The following is a 21,131-nucleotide window of genomic DNA, read 5'->3' as shown; positions in this document are numbered from 1 at the left end:
ACTTAAAAAAAAATCTTGTTCCTTAATTTTGCATTTAAATATTCCTCTATTTAAAGGAAATAGTCACTCTTTCACATTGCTGTTTTAATGAAGAATCATAATTTTAGGAGAATAGTAAACACACTATACACAGGCTTCAATCCCACTCTCTACTGAATGGAAGCTGTTCAGTGCAGTAGTTGAGAGCACTGGCTCCAGAGGCCACCTGCCGCAACGCACATCCTCCTGGCTCTGACACTAGCTGGATGACCTTAAGCAGGTTACTTCCTCTCTCTGTGCCTCAGTTTCTTCAACTGGGAAATGAGATGACAGCAACTACCGTTCAGGGTTGTTGTGAGGATTAAATCAGTTAATACATGTACATCAGAAGAGTGCTGGTCATTTAATGAACACTCAGAAAGTTGGCTATTTCAAAACGTGTATATTTATTATTTTTAATCCCCACCATCATCATTCATGTCTAAGAAAGGGTAGAAGATTGGGGGTGTAAAGGCCAGCGTGACTTGGGTGGATGCCCCCACCTCATCCTCTTTTCTGCCTAACACCATTCACCTTTGTCCCCTGACTCCACTTGAAAACCCTTGACCACAGAAATTTTGTCAAGCAGATGCGAAGAGACTGCAGAAGACAGGGATGAGGTTTATACCCACTTGTCCCTCCTTCTTTACGTCTGGTCATCCTAACCATTTCAGAATCAGGAGTCTACCTTCATCTCTCACCTAGGTGGAGGTAAAGCCACCAGCTGGTCTCGCTACTTCCACTCTTGCTACCCTCTCACAATCCATTGTCCACAGCTACCAAGGGGATCTTTGAAAAACAAATCTGACCATATCACTTCCCTGCTCAAAACTGTCCAGTGACTTCTCATCACACGTAGAATAAAATCCACACTACTTACCAAGACCTAGAACGCCCTGCAGGATTTGGTCCTTCTCTGCCTCTGTTATCTTATCTCCTAATACTCTCCCCTCACTCATTCCCCTGGAGCCACACCAGGCTTCTTTCTGCCTGTCCTTCAAAAATCCCAGGCTCATCCCTGCCTCAGGGCCTTTGCATAGCTCTTCTCTCTACTCTCCCTCCAGATCTTCTCATAGCTGGCTCCTCCCTAACAGCTCTCAGTTCAAATGTCCTCTCCTCAGGAGGCCTTCTCTTTTCTCAAACGTTACTAAAATTGTCATTCTTTAAATTACAAATTACTACTTAAAATTCTCCTGTTTATCTGTGTGTCATCTGTCTCTCTCGCTAACTTGTTAACCCATGAGAAGAGAAGATTGGACCCTCTGGTTGATGCTGTGACCCCAGCACACAACACAGTGACTGGCACACTGCAGGAGCTCAGTAAATAACTGTTGAATGAATGAATGTGAAAGAATCCCAGAAGAAAGTCTCAGCCACTCCACTAACCAATTTTGTGTCCATTAGGATGTCCTCCTTGTCTCTAGGCCTCAGTCTCTTCATCTGTAGTGACGGGGTTGGACTGGATATTATTTGAGGGTCCTGCCAGCTCTAACATGCTATATTTCAGGGATCCCCAAAACAGCCTCTCATTGAGCTGCGTTTCCCTGGAATGCTGGAGAAAATACAGCAATGATCACATGCCGAGACCAATTCCTCAGGAATCTCAGGCTGCTAACTGCCTGGTTTTTTGCTTACCGATCAGCTGCACTTGTTCCTCTTCCCTGGCGGCTGTCTCCTGCAGATCATGAAGCAATTTGCTGTTCACCTTGATGATGTCATCGATATTTGAGAACAAGACATCCAGATCTCCCTGCGGCAGCTGGAAGGAACAAAGGCACCATGGGAGGTCACTTAGGAGTTCAGTAGAGTGATTTTTTTTGTAGGCTTTGGACAGTAATCCAGAACAGTCACACCATTGGGGTTCCATCACTCTTGGGAAGACTGTCCCAGTGGAATGTTTGCAAGGACTTTGAAATTTTATAATTAGGTATTTTCATTACTCTACAAGAAGAGAGGGAGAGACGAAGTGCTCAGCATGAAAGTAAAGCTGAACTGTATTATCCTAGGTCTGCTGCCAACTATAATTTTTCTTCTCTCAATTTTCCCCATCTGTCATATAAGTTTGGGAAGTCGGACTTCTTTCCAGCTCTGACATACTTGGCACCTACCACCATTACCTTGAGATATATTCTGAACTCCAGCCCCTATGAACTAAGCTATCCCACTGTTAAAAAGGATGCAAGACATCTATATATGTGCATGAACATACATAGGATATATATATAGACATCCTGGATGCACAATCAAGTGGGAAAAGCTAACTGCAGAAAAATAGAGTATGCTCTCATTTTTGCTAAAATAAGTAACAGGGAATTCCCTGGAAGTCCAGCGGTTAAGACTCGGGCTGTCTTAACCCCGACACTGCTGTGGACCCAGGTTCGATCCCTGGTCAAGGAACTAAGATCCCACAAGCCGTCTGGGGTGGCCAAAAACAAACAGACAAAAAATAAAATAAGTAACAATCTATATTTGTTTGTTTAATGCCTACAGAGAAAAATCCCAATTTCTAGAGGGTGAAATATGAGAGGGCTTTCACCTTCTACATTATCTATTTGATTATTTCATTCATTCAATAAACACTAGTTGAAGTCCACTGTTTACGTGTCAAGAACTGGGATACATTGAACTAAACAGCCTTTCCCTTTATGGACCTTACGTGCTAGGGGATGCTTGACATTTTAGAGAGACAGCCTGTGTTATTTCTGAAATCAGGGGGAAAAAAGATGTAAAAAATTAACACTAAAATAGAAACCCATCATAATGATAACTTTTCCATGTTACCACCCTCCAAATGAGACAATTAGAAATAGGTCACTTAAAAGAATCTGTTCTAAACTTAATAAAGGGCTATTTTATCCATTAGTTCACTTAATTCTCTGAGGTGATTATTCTCTGCCCATTTAGCAGATGAATATACTAAGGCTCCAAGGTGTTAAAAGCCTTGCTGAAGGTTGCAGGGCCAGTAAGTGGAAGTACCGGGGCTTACATCCAGGTGACTTCACATCCACCACACTTCCCCCTCTATCAAGCCTGCCCCAGGAACAGATGTGAGGTTTCAGGAGCTGGGACACTTGCCCCTATAAAGACAGGCTGAGTGTGGCCCCACCCAGGTACCTGCTGCAGGTGGCTCCTAATGTCCGAGGCACACAGCTGGAGCACGTGCAAGTAGGAGACCTCGGTGTCGATGAGTTCCCTGACGGCCAGACTCTGATGGAGCAAGGATCTCTCCTCAGGGACCCGACCTTCCCCGTCTGGACTCCCTGTCCTAGAGGACAGCTCATCAGCCCCATGATCAGTCATGTCAGCAGGTTCTGGGAAAGACAAACACATCCAGACTCACTTCTGGGAGCTCTATTGGGACATGCTGTCTCTAATCCAAAGACAACTATTCATCAGATGGCCTAAAAACATCTTTACCTGCCTACAGAGTCAAGATGAACTGCGTATAAGCATTTGTGGGCAGTATCTGAACAATCTTAAAAGGTAGAACGCAGCTCAGATAATTGTTGACATTTTAAATTCATTTCCCAGGGTTCAGACAATGTGCTTGCCTGGCTTTTCTTCTATTTTCCCCCAGCTCTTGACCTAGATTTCTTTATCTGGTTCAGGTGAGTCTCCCTCGCCCTCCTTCTCCCAGCAGTTCCCTCCTCTCTACCCACTACTACCCCATTCAGGCCATACTACCTATCGCCTGGACTATTTCCACCGCCTCCAGGATCATTTTCTCAAATCCACACTCCTCTCCCACCTGCTGCCACCCACATCCATTCATCCTGGATATGCTTCCAGTTTAAACTTCCTGAAACAAAGTTTGTGATCCTGGTATTCTCTGCTGTGAGACTGTAATAGCTATCTGCTGCTCTGTGGTCTACCTCTGACTTCGTTTTCCTCTTCCCTGACACACTCCAGTGAAAGAAAGTTATGTGCTTTTCTCCATACCTGCATGGTCATTTCCTGCCTCCATGCTTTTGCACCTGCTGTGACCCCTCCCATGTCCCTATGCTCTGACATTCATCTCTAAGGCCTTTCCTGATCCTCCCAGCCGGATGTACTTTTCTCCTTTATCTCTAAGTTTTAAAAGTACAAATGGCAATACTGTGGACAAAAAAAAATCTCCCTACTACAGAACACCTAGAAATGCTAGATCAGCTATAACAAACTTCTTTTTCACTGCATGGCAAGGCTTGCAAGAAAGTAAAGGAGGGACTTCCCTGGTGGCGCAGTGGTTAAGAATCCGCCTGCCAACGCAGGGGACGTGGGTTCGAGCCCTGGTCCGGGAAGATCCCACATGCCACGGAGCAACTAAGCCCGTGCACCACAACTACTGAGCCCACGCTCTAGAGCCCATAAGCCACAACTACTGAAGCCCCGCACCTAGAGCCTGTGCTCCGCAACAAGAGAAGCCACCACAATGAGAAGCCCGCGCCCTGCAACGAAGAGTAGCCCCCGCTCACCGCAACTAGAGAAAGCCTGCGCGCAGCAACGAAGACCCAACGTAGCCACAAATAAATAAATTAAAAAAAAAAGAAAGAAAGAAAGAAAGTAAAGGAAATCAGCAGGGATCCCCAAACAGGGAACTGAAAACCAGATTAGGAGCAGCTAAGCTGATGCAGCTGTAGCCAAAGTGGACAGGATGGGCAGGGAAGAGGGCACTGCCCAGCTCTGTGATGCAGAGACTTGGGCATCAGTGCCCAGGCAGAATCAGGAAGCAAGCTCCTCCCCAGAACTGGGATCCCTCAAGCACACCAGTGAAGTGGTGGATTAGAAAAAAAAAGTCTCCCTACCCACACAGAAGATGACAAAGATGTTTCTGCATCTTGGCTTGGGTCCTGAGTAAAGGAAAAAGTCCTTTCTGAAAATTTATAACAACAGGCCTGCTTTCACTGGGTTGTAGGTTCAAATGTATACTACACATGTGGTCCAAGGAGCTCAATGCTGATAAATAAACAAAAAAACAAGTCCTGGAATAGTGCTACTATGAGTACCCACAGAAAAAATAAAATGTCTCCAGGAGGACACATCCTTAACCTAGGCCACATGGTACTCCAAGAGATAACCCTGTCCTGAAGATGAGCTCAAAATCCAAAATTACAAGAACTCCAGTGAAGTGAGCATCATCAGAGACAACAGAGCAGGATTAGACTCCAAGAACATCAGATAATCAAACTATCAAATAGAAACTATAAAATAAGTAGGAAAAGAAAAGACATACAAAAAATAAAGACCCGTATGATTTTTTAAAGCACCAGGCAGAACTTACAGAAATTAAAAATTTAGTCTTTGACATTAAAAACTAAATGGACAGTTTAAACATTTAGGAACGAGAAATAGTAAAGGGGCAGATAGATCCAAAGAAATTATCCAGACTGCTAAAAAGAAAGAGAAAATCATGGAAAATATGAAAGAGAATTAAGGGATCTGGATATTGAAATAAGAAGATCATGTACCAAATCTGTGTTCCAGAAGACAAGAATAAACAGAGTGAGAAGAGGCAATATATGAAGAGATGAGACTCATAGTTGTCCAGAATTTATAAAAGATGAATTCTTAGGTCTAGGAAGTACAAGTCCCAAGCAGGATAAGTTTAAAAAAAAAAAAATCACATCGAAACACACTGAGAGAAAATTTTAGAACCTTGACGTCCTGGAGAATTTACCTTATAGTTTCCTTGTCAGGAAACTATGTTCCACCAAAATAAAGAAACAAATCACAACACAAGATACAGAGAACTGGTAATCTAATATGTGAGAGAGGCTGAGGAAATCCCTAGGATAGGTGAAAGGAAATTCTAAGTTTGACTGTTGGTGACAGACAGACAGCAAACAGTCTGGGCTAGAGTATTAGAATGTCTTGAGAACAAGTTTATTGAATCAGTAGAGAATATGGTCCTTATTTAGGCATAATTACACAGACGGGGACTTCCCTGGTGGTCCAGTGGGTAAGACTCTGTGCTCCCAATGCAGGGGGCCCGGGTTCGATCCCTGGTCGGGAACTAGATCCTGCATACATGCTGTAACTGAGAGTCCGCATGCTGCAACTAAGAAGTCAGCATGCCGCAACTAAGAAGCCTGCATGCTGCAACTAAAGATCCTGCATGCCACAACTAAGACCCGGTGCAGCCTAAATAAATAAATATTTTTTTTTAAAATTACACAGATAAGACATACGAAACTAAGAAACAAACCAACAAATAAAAACAAAACAATTGTTGTAACAATTTTTATAACAAAAAATTGTGCAGAAAAGATAAAATTATGTGTCACTACCCGATTCAGTTATAAATAGAATCTACACAAGTAATAATATAAGTGATCTAATTCATATTATGTACCGAGAGGACAGGGTGATGGAGAGGGAGAAAAAATGAGCTAAAGCCTCATCGTCCATAGTGGAAATCAAAGAACAATGTCTAAATCAAAAGCTCAAGAAGGAGCAGTACATGTGTGTTATAAAACAATCAGCTAAAAACAACAGAAGGAATTGCCTGGTAGTGGCTGGAGCAGGAAAGAGAAGAGGACAGGCTGCTTTTCATAACAAACATTGCAGAATCACCTGTCTCTCTTTCTCATCACAAATGTAGAACTATCCATCTCTTTAAATTACAGCTTTGAAGTGAACTAAGAACTAAATGTAAGAAAAAGTGAGAACTCCTCAATTTTGCTGGAGATCAATATTCAAAAATAAATCATATTCCTGTGTATACCAACAACAATTTTTAAGAGTGCAATTTAAGGAAAAATAGCAGAATAATAAAAAGATTTAATAATAACACATAATATTTATTCCTTCCTAAATATCTTAATTTAACAAAAGATGGGGAGTTCCCTGGTGGCCTAGTCGTTAGGATTCCAGGCTTTCACTGCCGTGGCCCACGTTCAATCCCTAGTTGGGGAACTGAGGTCTCACAAGCTACGCATCCAAAAAAAAAAAAGATGTACAAGATCTTTATGAAGAAAATTATCAACCTTTATCTAAATATATTTAAGAACTAGTTGGGAATTCCCTGGCAGTCCAGTGGTTAGGACTCTGAGCTTCCACTGCAGGGGGCCCAGGTCTGATCCCTGGTCAGGAACTAAGATCCCACAAGCCACATGGCACAGCCTGAAGAAATAAAAACAAAAACAAAACCACAAAAAAGAACTAGTTACAAGTAGAGATACACTATGTTCATGGATAGGAAAAGTTAATATCATAAAGATGAAAATTGACCCAAACTGATTCAATACAATTTCAATAAGACTCCCAATAGGGTTTGGGGGGTTGGGGTTTTTTTAGTAGAACATAATACAATGATTCTAAAATATATATGGACAAAAAGGCTCAGAATGACTAAGGCAATTCTGAAGAACAAGGTGGGGGGATCTGTCCTACCAGATATCTAGATACATTTGAAAGTCATAATAATTTAAAAGTATAGTATTGACACAGGGGCAAACAGATCAGTAGAACAGATTTGAGAGCCCAGAAGCAGACCACAGTAAATATGGAAACTTGATATATGACATAAGTGTCATTATAAGTCACTGGGAAAAGGATGGTCCATGAGATAACTGGCTTCCCCTATAAAAAAAAAAATCAACAAATGCAATCCCACAGCACACACCAAATAAACTCCAGATGGATTAAAGACCTAATGTTAAATGTGAAACTCTAAATTCTTAGAAGAAAACGGGAAAATATTTTTTTAAACTCTCTAGATAAGAAGGATTTTTTTCAACAAGACATAAAATGTACAAACCCCAAAAGAAAAAATTGATAAATCTGACTACAATAATATTGGAATGTTCTGTTCATAAACAATTCTAAAATCAAAAGAAAAAGAGAGGCCTTAGATCAGAAGATATTTGTAGTGAATACAACCGACAAAAGTTTAATACCTAGACTATATAAAGAACTTCTATGAATCATTAAAACAAGGCAATCTGTAAGAAAAATAGGCAAAGGATATGGTTGCAAATACAGTGTTTAAGTTAATTTAGTGTCAATTTTAACCTCCTCCTATGAGATCTTGCTGTAATGCTGAAACTGGAGAGCTAAAACACAGCTTTCCAGACTCCCTTACAGCTAAGATTCTAAGATTCCACCAACCAGATGATCTCATGTGAGCCAGAATTTAGAAATTAGGTAAGTAGGAAGAGAAGTGATGCTTGAAGTAACTATTTAATGGGGCAGGTACTGCATTGTTCTGAAATCAATAGTTCTGGCAACAGATTGTAGCTAAAGTCATAGAATCTTGAAAATAGCAGCAGGGGCAGCAGCTTCCCAATTCTTCAGTTTCTGGATTGTTACAGAGGGTAGTGGCTTCTTTGTAGCAGCTTTGGAGCTGTATTATTGTATTATTACTTTTTTTGGGGGGGGACCACACCGTGTAGCATGCGGGATCTTAGTTCCCCAACCAGGGATTGAACCCGTGCCCCCTGTACTGGGAGTGCAGAGTCTTAACCACTGGACCACCAAGGAAGTCCCTGGGATTCATTTCTAAGGCCCATTCTGTGGACTGCTTCTCCAGGCAATTTGGTAAGCTTGCCAAATTTGCCACCAATTTGGTAAGCTCCTAAGACCCTCTTTTATTTATTTATTTTTTGAATTTTTATTTATTTATTTATTTATTTTTGGCTGCGCTGGGTCTTCGTTGCTGTGTGCGGGCTTTCTCTAGTTGCGGCAAGTGGGGGCTACTCTTTGTTGAGGTGCACGGGCTTCTCACTGCAGTGGCTTCTCTTGTTGTGGAACACGGGCTCCAGGTGTGCAGGCTTCAGTAGTTGCAGCACGTGGGCTCAGCAGTTGTGGTTTGTGGGCTCTACAGCACGGGCTCAGTAGTTGTGGCGCACAGGCTGAGTTGCTCAGTGGCATGTGGGATCTTCCCGGACCAGGGATCAAACCCGTGTCCCCTGCATTGGCAGGCAGATTCTTAACCAGTGGACCACCAGGGAAGTCCCAAGACCCTCTTTTAAATCCCTTCTGGTTAAAATAGAATGTTTTGTGTTATCTCCAACTAAATCCTGGCTAATACCAGCACGAAAAGTTAATTCACAAAAGAAGAAATGTTAATGGCTAATATGCAAATGAAAAGATGTTCAATTCACTCTTAACTAGGCAAATGCGAATAATTAAAACCATAATAAGGGAATTCCCTGGTAATCCAGTGGTTAGGACTCCATGCTTTCACTGCCGAGGTCCCAGGTTCAATCCCTGGTCAGGGAACTAAGATCCCACAAGCTGTGTGGTACAGCAAAACAAAACAAAACAAAACAAAACCACAATGAGATACCATTCCATGCCCAAGAGATCAGCAAAGTATGAAAATAAAATAAAATGTTGGTAGGACTGCAGATGAATGGGAAATCTCATATACTGGTATGATAATGTGAATTGTTGCAACCATTCTAAAGAGCAACTTGGCAATATTTAGAAAAGTTGAAAATTCACACACTGTCAGGCCAAGGAGTTCTACTCCTAGGTATACCCCGCCTTCAAGAAACTCTCCACATACACACAAGAAATGTAGACATGAAGGCTCATTGCAGCACTGCTGAAATAACAAAAAATTAGAAAAAAACTAAAAGCTCCAATGAAAGTAGATAAATACTTGTGGTATAGCCATATAATGGAATTCTGAACAACACTGAAAGTAAATAAACTATAGATTCATGTATCAATACGGATATCCTCACAAACACTGTAAACAGGAAAAAATATATATAAGCAAGTCCCAGAAGGATACACAGAGTATGACACTATTTTTAAAAGTTTAAAATGTGAAAAGAAAAAAATAATAATAAAATTTTTAAGTTTTTAAAAGTTTAAAATATGTGAAACAATGCTAGATATTGTTTAGGGACACATACACATGTAGTACAGGTATTAAATTTTTCATGGAAGTGGTTAGCAATAAATCCAGGTGATTAAAGAAATTTTCACATATTGAGGTATAGCGAAGTCATTCTGGCTTATACATGATTTAACTTGATTTTCTGCTAACTAAAACAGCCTGTTTGTGGCCTATCTGACATACACTGTCATATCTGCTTTAATTATTAAAGAAAAGGGCACAATGATCACAAGTAAAGAATGTCCATGTTAAAAATAAAGATTAAATGCCTCCTTTCCTAGAACACCAATGCTGGTACTGCTTTGATGATAAGACTCCTTTCCCAGAAGCCAAGGTCATACTGACTCACTGCGTACATGCTGATCTGTTTTTTTGAAACCTTGAAGGAATATATTCCTGACTTGTTTGATGTTCTTTGTTCTGACATAATAATGTAAAACTGTGCTGAAAACCATGCTTCTCTGGAGCAGCTCTTTAGAGTTATCTGAGAGGCTGTCTCCCAGGCTATATTCCTCAGTTTAGCCCAAATAAAACTCTTTTTTATTCCTATTATATTTTGTTTATTGATTATTTCCATCCACACAGGATAAAAGTAACCTCTGGAAAGGGAGCTAGAGGAATAGAATTGGGGAGAGTATCAAAGGGGACATAATGGTATCTGAGGGGTTTTTTAAGTTAAACTTTTAATTCTGAGATAATTAGAGATGCACATGCAGTTGTAAGAAATAATACAGAGGTTCTGTGTATCCTTTACCCAACTTCCCCAGTGACAACATTAGGCAAAACTATAGTACAATCTCACAGCCAGGATGGTGACACCAATACAGTCAAGATGCAGAACAGTTCCATCTTAAGGATCCTTCATGTTGCCTTTTTACCCACTTGGCTCCAGCCCCATCCCATCTTTAACCCCCAGCAAATAAGAATCTGTTCTCTATTTCTATACTCTTGTCAGTTCAAGAATGTATGTAGGTAGTTCCCTGGTGGTCTAGTGGTTAGGACTCGGCGCTTTCACTCCCGTGGCCAGGGTTTAATCCCTGGTCAGAGAACTGAGATCCAACAAGCTGCATGATGCAGCCAAAATAAATAAATAAATAAATAAAATGAAAGTTTATTTAAAAAAAAAAAGAATGTATGTAAATCACACAGTATGTATACTTGAATCATATAATACATAACCTTCTGGGACTGATTTTATTCAATCAGCATAATTCCTTGGAGATTCATGTAAGCTGTTGTGTGTTATCAATAGGTCCTTCCTTTTCATTGCTGAGTATCTGAGATGTTTTATTTGGTTTTTAAAAAACTGAAGCAAATATGTCAAAAATGTTAAAATTAAACAAAGCTAGGTAGTAAGAACATGGGCATTTGTTGCTTTGTTCTTTGTTCTTTTCTGGACGGTTAAAATATTTCCTAATATTTAAAGTGACATGCATCCCATTCAGCCCTGTACTCAGGTTACTCAGGGCTATGCCTCATCTTCCTGGCTAGACACTAAGCTCTTGGAGACAAGATGAGCACCCATTCATTGTGTCTTCCTCTCTGTCTCACAATGCTGATACATATACGAATATGTATTTGCATATATAAACGGTCCTTTTCATGTATTAGCAGCAGAAGTTTCTGTCCTGGGTCATAAGCACTGACCCATGGATCAGTGCTTATATACAGGTGCTTGGCGAGAGCAAGGTTGTTCAGAAGGCAGAAGGCCCAGAAAGATCCTGGAACATATCTGATGCACAGCTCTAGTCCAGCTCCTGAACGCTGCCTTTGGCCTGCTGACCTGTCCCTGGCCTGAATCACTGACATTCATCACCCAGTGCATTGCTTTTCTAGAAAGATCCCAATCGGATTTCAGGAGAGCTACTCAGGTTCCACTACTCAGAACTGTTGCTAAATAAACAAAAACCATAAGTAATACTTCATAGAGAACTGCTAAATATTTAAAATAGCACATAGGTTAACTGCAATCCAGACCTCCAAGCAGGCCTGGCAGAACTTCTCCGTAGCAGCATTTTGTTATTCTCTTAGTTTATAGCCCATGTAATGGAAAGAAACACATTTTTATTTCTTTAAAAATATATTATTTGGCAATGAAAAGGAATGAACTACTAATGTGTGCTATAACATAAATGAATCTTGAAAACATTACACTAAATGAAAGAAGTTAGCCACAAAGGACCACATACTTGATGATTCTATTTATATGAAATGTCCAGAATAGGCAAATCTATAGAAACAGAAAGTGGATTAGTAGTTTCCAGGGCTGAAGGGATAATGATTTGGAGTGTGGTGGCTGGGTTTCTTTTGGGGATGGTGAAACGTTCTAAACTTATTAGTGGTGATGGTTGCACAACTCAGTGAATATACTAAAAACCATTGATTTGTACACTTTAAATGGGTGAATTAGGGACTTCCCTGGCGGTCCAGTGGTTAAGACTCTGCGTTTCCACTGCAGGGGGCGCAGGTTCGATCCCTGGTCAGGAACTAAGATCCCTCATGCTATGCTATGCGGCGTGGCCAAAAAAAAAAAGGTGAATTATATGATGTGAATTATATCTCAATAAAGCTGTTACCCTCAAAAATATTATATAATACGAAATGTTGGCAAGGATGCGGAGAAACTGGATCTCTCATACATTGCTGATGGGAATGTAAAATGGTACAGTTACTTTGGAAAATAGTTTGTCAGTTTCTTTAAAAACTAAACATACACTTACCAGCAATCACACCCCAGGGCATCTATTCCAGAGGAAGAAAACTTATGCCTATACAAAAACCTGTCTACGAATGTTCATCAAAGCTTTATTTGTAATAGCTAAAAACTGAAAACAACCAAAATGTTGTTTTATTAAGTGAATTTAATAGGTGGATGGCTAAAAAAAAAAAAGTTGTATATCTAAGGTCACAGAATACTCAGAAATAAAAAGGGATGAACTGATATCCTCAAGAATCATCCAGTTGTGCTGCCTGAAAAAAGAACAACCTGAAAAGCTTACTGTGTGATCATTTATAAAACATCTAAAATTATAGAGACAGAGAACAGATTAGTGGCCACCTGGTTAGGGATGACGGTGGTGGGCACCTGGGTGTGGCAATAAAGGAACAGCACAGGAAGAACTTCATGGTGATAGAATAGATCTGCATCTTAATTGAAACGGTGGTTACAGAAATCTACACACGTGATAAAACAACATCTAACAATCAAACACATGATTATATCAATGTCAATTTCCTGGCTTTGATATTGTGCTATTGAGATAAGACGTAACCACTGGAGGAACCTGGTGAAGATACACATAACCTCTCTGTACTATCCTTGGAACTTCATGCTGACCTATACTTATTTCAAAGTAAAAAGTTAAAAACAAACGAAATATTAGATAGCTTAAGTTATCCACTATCTTTGCAACACTCTCAGGACAAATGCAGCTTAAAAGCCTGGGAGAGCAGGCTGGGTGCCTTTGTTCCATTTCCTGGTCTGGTCTGATACAGAGGTTTATCTTGGAGAATATATTTGGGAAAATATGTCTTTCAATATAGTCCAGTCCATGCTCAGTCCTGAGATCTCTTTGATGCCCTGTGATAAGCAATTAAGAACTAAAATCAGTCTAGCACATAGTGGGCACTAAAAAAAAAAATGTTTGTTGAATGTTATGCAGTGACTGCTTCTGACTCTAGGATAGGATAGAACAGTTAATTCTCTTCTCCTCTCTCCTCCTCTGTCCACACTCGCACAGAATAATTTGGGGATTCACACATTTATTCAACAAATATTTGGAGTAGCTATTCCATGCCAAGCATTTTTCTGGACTGTGAGGATACAAAGTTAAAGGGGGGGAAAAAAGGGCTCTACAATAAAGATAGGGCACTTATTTTTTTGTTTTTGTTTCTTGTTGTTTTGTTTTATTTAATTTTGGAAATGGCCCTGGGGTTCTTTCTTTTTTTTTGTAATTTTATTTTTTTTTATACAGCAGGTTCTTATTAGTTATCTATTTTATATATATTAGTGTATATATGTCAATCCCAATCTCCCAATTCATCCCACCACTTTCCCCCCTTGCTGTCCATATGTTTGTTCTCTACATCTGTGTCTTTATTTCTGCCTTACAAACTGGTTCATCTATACCATTTTTCTAGATTCCACGTATATGCGTTAATATATGATATTTGCTTTTCTCTTTCTGACTTACTTCACTCTGTATGACAGTCTCTAGGTCCATCCATGTCCACGTCTCTACAAATGACCCAATTTCATTCCTTTTTACGGCTGAGTAATATTCCATTGTATATATGCACCACATTTTCTTTATCCATTCATCTGTCGATGGGCATTTAGGTTGCTTCCATGACCTGGCTATTGTAAATAGTGCTGCAATGAGGGCTTCCCTGGTGGTGCAGTGGTTAAGAATCCGCCTGCCAATGCAGGGGACACTGGTTCGAGCCCTGGTCCAGGAAGATCCCACATGCCGCAGAGCAACTAAGCCCATGCACCACAACTACTGAGCCTGTGCTCTAGAGCCTGCGAGCCACAACTACTGAGCCTGTGCACCTAGAGCCCGTGCTCCGCAACAAGAGAAGCCACTGCAATGAGAAGCCCGCGCACCGCAACGAAGAGTAGCCCCCGCTCACCGCAACTAGAGAAAGCCCGCACGCAGCAACGAAGACCCAATGCAGCCAAAAATAAAATAAATAAATTTTTGAAAACATAGTGCTGCAATGAACATTGGGGTGCATGTGTCTTTCTGAATTATGGTTTTCTCTGAGTATATGCCCAGTAAGGATAGGGCATTTAAAATATCTGGTTATTTGCTCCAAGTTTTGTTCCACTAAAAGCAGAGGGACTAAGTAAATGTTATGGACATCCTGATGATTTCACCCCTTTTAAGGCAGAAGTAACAAGGGAAATGATACTCTGAACCTAATTCTGACCAATCAGAAGTGAATGGAGGGCTTCCCTGGTGGTACAGTGGTTGAGAATCTGCCTGCCAATGCAGGGGACACGGGTTCGATCCCTGGTCCAGGAAGATCCGATATGCCGTGGAGCAACTGAGCCCGTGCGCCACAACTGCTAAGCCTGTGCTCTAGAGCCCATAGGGCACAACTACTGAGCCTGCATGCCGCAACTACTGAAGCCCGCGTGCCTAGAGCCTGTGCTCCGCACCAAAAGAAGCCACCGCAATGAGAAGCCCATGCACCGCAACAAAGAGTAGCCCCCGCTCACTGCAACTATAGAAAGCCTGCGCACAGCAATGAAGACCCAATGCAGCCAAAAATAAATAAATAAAATAAATAAATTTATATTAAAAAAAGAGGTGGTTACTCTTTAAAAAAAAAAAAGAAGTGAATGGAGACAGGGACTTCCCTGGTGGCTCAGTGGTTAAGACTCTGTGCTCCCAATGCAGGGGGCCCGGGTTCCATCCCTGGTCAGGGAACTAGATCCCACATGCATGCTGCAACTAAGAGTTTGCATGCCACAACTAAAGAGCTTGAGTGCTGCAACTAAGGAGCACTTGAGCCACAACTAAGGAGCCCACCTGCTGCAACTAAGACCCAGAACAACGAAAGAAAGAAAGAAAGAAAGAAAGAAAGAAAGAAAGAAAGAAAGAAAGAGAAAGAAAGTGAATGGAAGTAAGCAGATCCCAGAGGAAAGTGAAACCATCATCTTAAAAGTTCTTTCAGAAGGTAAAATGTCATGGCAAGAAAAGATGAACATCCATCAGGCTCCCACCCCAGGTTACAGAGGGAGGTCAACTGAAACATTTAAGGAAAAAAAAAGGAAGTAAAACCTCTAGGGATTAGGGTTCATGGGAAGACTGTTGAAGGTGAAGTTAAACATCATGCTAACAAAAGACCCTGCTGAAGAATAAAGGGAGGAAATACCTATAGAAATGAGAATGGCCACATAGGGATCCTGGCTAATAAGCCTCGTTTATAAAGATACATACAAGAGTCAGAGTGGTGGGTCCTGTACAAAGAGCTTCCAGAACTCTAAAACACAGAAGCGTCTGGGATTAACAAAATTGTAAGAATAACCTCCACAGCTCTGCCCCTACTATGACTGCCAACTAAATTTTAACATTCATGTTCAGAAAAAGTAAAAAATAGGCACTCTATTTGATGGCTTTGCTTTCCTCTTCTTAGCCCTAAAGAGTGACTGCAGGGGTCACTATGAAGGTTAGGAGCCTAGACCCTGGAGCCAGAAAACCTGATTTCAAATTCTGATTCTGCGATCAATCAGCTGGCTTTCCTGGGATAATTATATAACCTTCCTTATAGGGTTGTTATAAGATTTCATACAATAATCCATGTAAAGTGTATAGCAGAGTGTCTGCTACGTGGTGAGCTTTCAATAATGGTAGCTGTTGTTTTTGTTACTATTACTGTTAAACTGGAAAGAGTAGCATGACCATGGATCAGAGGGATGAAGTTGTCTAAGGACACTTGGCTGATCATATTCAAGCAGATGGTGAGAACAGCTAATCATGATGATAATAATAAGTAATACGAACTACCCAGCAGAGCCTGACAATGCAGCTAATAACAAAGAAATGGAGCTGAGAGATGGAGAGACCATGAGACTAAGCCCTGATGGCATTACTTAATCCAGCCATGATGGAGACTGATTCCCTTTGGATTTTTTTTTATGTGAGCTAACACATTTTCATTCCCCACCCCACTGTGGCCTAAACCACTCTGAGTTGGGCTTCTGCCACTTGATTAAAACGGATGGTCTATCAGCCCTTGGAAAGACCATCTGTCTGTGAAACAGACATCACTGAGAGCCAGCATAGGTTAACAGAAAAAAGACAAACAGGTCATGCCAGACTATCCTCATTCCCTTAATGAAAGCTGACTAGATCAGCAGATCAAAGGAATACCACAGGCTAGTGTAACTGGACTAGGAAGGTACTGCTGGTCTCTCGTGACATCCTTACAAATAAGGAAAAAGATGAGGTAATGGAATAAGATGTGGCGATGGGGAAGCAATAGGACAATAATATGGACTAAAAACTGATGAAATGCCAAATTCAAAGAGTGTTGGTCAGTGTCAACCTCTGGGATCTGCCCTGTTTCATTAAGGATAGCCATTAGTTCTTTCGGTGCTTCCCATCTCTAAGACCACCTGAGCCTAAACCTCCACCATTTTTCTCCTGAATCAGTACAACAGCCTCCTGACTGGATGCATACACAGCACCAGAGTGGAGTGGTCATTCAAAAACATAAAATTGACTGCTTTATTCCTCTGTCGAAACCCAGACAAGTCTTCCCTGAAAGTCATCCCCCTTCCAAAGAACCACTCCTTTCCCCCAATAATTATGTTTCCTATTCAATTTGTTTTACTGGTTCATTCAATAGAGCAGAAGCTCCACAAGGGCAAAGACCATGTTTCTTATATTCATCAACGCATCACCTAGTGTCTACTCTAGATCTAGCACATAGTAGGTGCTCAATTAATTGAATTAATGAATGAATGACACAGATGAACGCTGGCAGAATAGTGATCAAATTGCCAATGACACTGTTACAAGTGGAGTTAGACACACAACTCTTGGAAGCCACAACAAAATTTGAGGTCAGCTAAGAGACAGAAACTCCCCTTGAATTTTATATAACTGGAATTATATAGTATGTACACTTTTTTGTCTGGCTTCTTCCTTTCAGCAAAATTATTTTGACATTCATCCATGTTGCAGCATGTATCAATAGTTCATTACTTTTTATTGCTGAGTAGTATTATATTATATAAATATACCACAGTTTATCTATGCACTGGATAAAAAATTGGTTGCTTCCTGTTTCTCAATTACAATAAAGCTAGACCTAGGAATGCAATGTTTATTTTTCACTTTTTTTTTTTTTAGGAATGCAATGTTTAGATCACAGATAGGTATACATTTTTAAAAGAAAATGTCATACTTTTAAAAAGTGGTTGTACCATTTTACTTTCCCACCAACAGTGTATGAGTTCCGCAACCTGGTCAACACTTGATGTAGCCAGTCTTTGTATGAAGTTTTATCTGCTTGTGGTTTTAATGTGCATTTCCCCAATGATTAATGATCTTGAACATCTTTTCAAGTGCTTATTTGCCACCAATATATTTTCTTTGGACATCATGGGGTTTTTGTTTGTTTGCTTAAATTACAAAAGAGGACTTCCCTCGCGGTCCAGTGGTTAAGACTCTGCCCTTCCACTGCAAGGGGCGTGGGTTCAATCCCTGGTTGGGGAAATAAGATTCTACATGTCCTGTGGCGCAGCCAAAAAAAAAAAAAAAAAAAAAAATTACAAAAGAGGCTCTCACTTATTACATAACTAGACAAACAATACAGAAATGTATAAATAATTAATAGTCTCCTACCCCCCAACACACACATAGGCAACCAGAGGTGCACAAAAACCACCAGGAGCACTTATTAGCCATGCAAATTCTTGCCCCCGCTCTTGAAGATTCTGATTCAGTAGGTCACAGATGGGGCATTTTGACAAGCCCCTAGGTAATTCTGATGCAAGCGCTCTGTAGATTTCTTGAGAAAGTCTGCTCTTAACTATTGTCCTCCTAAGGAATAGTTGAAGGAATGAAGACAGTGAGTCTGGAGAGGCAAACGCACGGAAGGGGTACATGGACTGCCTTCAAATAAGTAAGAGCCTTTGTCTAAGAGAATGACTGTGTGTGCTCTGTGTTGTCCCATGGAACACCAAGAGTTTGGAACCTAAAGATCACATCAAAAACAACTTTCTAAGAGAGCTACTGTGAAACAAAATCAGGCAATAGAGCCAGCAAGGGAAGGAATGTGCCAAAATCACCAAGCTTGCAGAAAAAGGACTTCTCTGGGTTGAGAAATGACTGTTTGAGGTTGAGTAGACAGAGGGCAAAAGACGTTCCAGACATACACATACACATTCTCTCTTTCTTTCTCTCTCTGAGGAAAAACTGCCCCTTATAAATACACAGAGAGGAATGTAACCACCAGACAGGTAGTGTGTGTCTTAACCCAAATTAAATAACAGCTATTTGCCCTAGGCCATATTTCCCTGCCTCTATTGGCAAGGCCTAAAATGGTAGAGAAAGGAGACAACACAGTATTTGGTAAGGGCAGTTCCTTTTATAGATAAGTAGGCCTGCCCAGGCCCTCTCCTCACAATTTTGGATCCATCGATTTTGAAGAGCTTAAGCCTGTCAATAAGCAACAGGCTTTGGACAATCAAGCTCAACAAATGCCATTTTGCTTCAGTTACAGCACCCAAAACAACCCCCATCCCCAATCAGTTAAATAAAAAGCCATTTATTTGTTCTAGAACAGAATCAACCAAGGCACTGTTTACCACAGCAAGCTGCTGATCCAAGAGGGATGTGAGCCAACTGCCAAGTAACTCCTGTACCCTGGCAGAAACTCAGCTGAGCCTCCATCTCTGGGCAAGATTAGTGAGGCGCCCAGGTTCCCATGTATGTCCTCCTCTTTCCTCTCATTTGAAAACAACTATACAGATGCTGGCTCCATTCAAAAGGGGCATGTGAGGCCCAATAAGCTGTCCTTGTAAGAATGTCTGGTAGTTTCTACTTTCAGCATTTGAGCTAGGGTCAAATATTGAGTGTTGTGCATTATTCTAAATAGGTGCACTCTTATTTAGGTTACTATCACCAAGGTATGTGCAGCCGCTTATAAGTCATAATAGGGCTGACTTTATATTTGCATGTTTTAAATTTTTTAATTTTTTTTTTCTTTTATTTCGGATACAGCCCAACTTCCCGCAGGTCATCACTCTTTCTTAACTGGCACGACTTTGACTCACTGGGTTGTGTGCGCCAGCCCTTTTATTGAGCTCCTACTACGAGTGAGGCACTGGGCTCAACGTTCATCTGTAGTCTGACAACATGAAAGATGAAGCAATCTTACCTCAAGTTTACAAAGAAAACTGGTCCTTGGAGAGGTTAAACAATGTGTCCAAAATCAGGCAGCTAGGGGCGTCGGACGCTGTCTGAACTCAGAGCAGGAACTCACTCCATCACCAGCTGCCTCCCTTTAAAGGAGCAAATAAACTGCTCTGAAACAGTGCAGCCTGAGTGCCAGCCTTCAGTCATTCCTTACAGCAGGAATGCTTCATCCTGCTGTCAAATCCGAAACTGTGTGCAAGATTATGTGTGAACCCTGGGGAGGGGACCCAGATTTTTAAGGAGTCAGTGATCCCAAGAAGGTTAAGAGCCAGCACCTGGGCAGGCTGTCAGCTTCCCCATTCTCTAAGTTCCTGGCGCTCGCTGTCCAGGAAGCACTGCGGCAGGGGTGGGAAGTTCTGGCTTCCAGTCCCAGTCTTGGCACTATTTCTCTGAGGGCTGTTGGCCCAGGCAGCTCACCTATGGACCACAGATTTCCTTTCTCTTCTCCCCTGGCCTTGACTCCCTATTTATAATTATACTTTCCTTGTCAAGGATTTTTTTTTTAACCATTGTTTGTATTATTCCATTGTTTTAACGTATATGGAGTCATTAAAAAGTCGCCCCCAATTCTACACTGAAGCAGAGGGATAAACAATGCCAGGCCAGCTTACCTCTCTGGGCCTCAGTTTTCCACCTGTAAACTGACCCGCTTGGGTCAGCTGGATCAGGTTGCTTGCATTCCCATTAGACTCAAGACACAAAGCTAGCTACCAAGCAACCCGGACCGGCGTCGTAGCTCCCGCGCTCCCCCAACCTCCCTTTCCGGATCTGATCAGCAGCTGTTTTCCCGCGACCCTACCGGCCCCAATCACCCGGGCGGACTCACCGCTCGCGCAAGGTGCCAGCTCGACCGCCCCGGCGATTGCGCAGCCAGGGAAGGAGAGGCGCCAGGCTCCCAGCCCCACGCCGCGCTGGGGCCTGCGAGCGCTGTTCCGAGGGAGGGCGCGGGGGGCCGCAGCTCTGCCCACGCTGCGTATGTGCATGCGCCGAGAGGGGGCGGCCCCGGCTCGCGCCTTTGTTAATTGTCCAACTGGAGGCAGGTTGTTTTCCACTGGGCGCTCCCTGGAGTGGGTCCCAGCCGGGGTGGCCCGGCGACTGCAGCAACTACCGTGCGCTGGCCCGCAGCCAGCGCGAAGCCTTGCAAGTGAGTGTCAGTGCTGCGCCCGGTGACCCACCCACCCGCGACTTCTCATTTAGGCACCTACTCCTCCCTCGGGCTACTCAGCACCAAAACAGGGACCGGCAGTTAGGCCATCCGGTGGGAATGTTGACCCCAGGATCCCTGAATATCTGTGCTCCTGGCCGAATCACCAAACTTTAGGGCTGGACCTTGATTTTAATTCTGAGTG

The 21,131-nt window shown here is 41.8% G+C and overlaps 1 protein-coding gene across 1 annotated transcript in view; it reads right to left on the bottom strand.

Annotated features, from left to right (window-relative positions):
* Window positions 1–20,760, bottom strand: part of ARHGEF37 (Rho guanine nucleotide exchange factor 37) — a 54,543-nt gene extending 33,783 nt beyond the window's left edge. Inside the window, exons 1-4 of the mRNA XM_061188328.1 lie at window positions 20,609–20,760; window positions 19,745–19,868; window positions 3,133–3,329; window positions 1,654–1,777 (exon numbers count right to left, since the gene is read on the bottom strand). Of these exons, the coding sequence (XP_061044311.1) occupies window positions 1,654–1,777; window positions 3,133–3,318 (310 nt within the window). The 5' untranslated portion in view covers window positions 3,319–3,329; window positions 19,745–19,868; window positions 20,609–20,760. The remainder of the gene's footprint in view (window positions 1–1,653; window positions 1,778–3,132; window positions 3,330–19,744; window positions 19,869–20,608) is intronic.
* Between the last annotated feature and the right edge of the window lie 371 nt (window positions 20,761–21,131).

Source organism: Eubalaena glacialis, chromosome 4 (assembly GCF_028564815.1).
Source record: "Eubalaena glacialis isolate mEubGla1 chromosome 4, mEubGla1.1.hap2.+ XY, whole genome shotgun sequence".
Classification (NCBI taxonomy): Eukaryota; Metazoa; Chordata; class Mammalia; order Artiodactyla; family Balaenidae; genus Eubalaena; species Eubalaena glacialis.
This window is presented reverse-complemented; position numbering and strand designations above follow the sequence as displayed.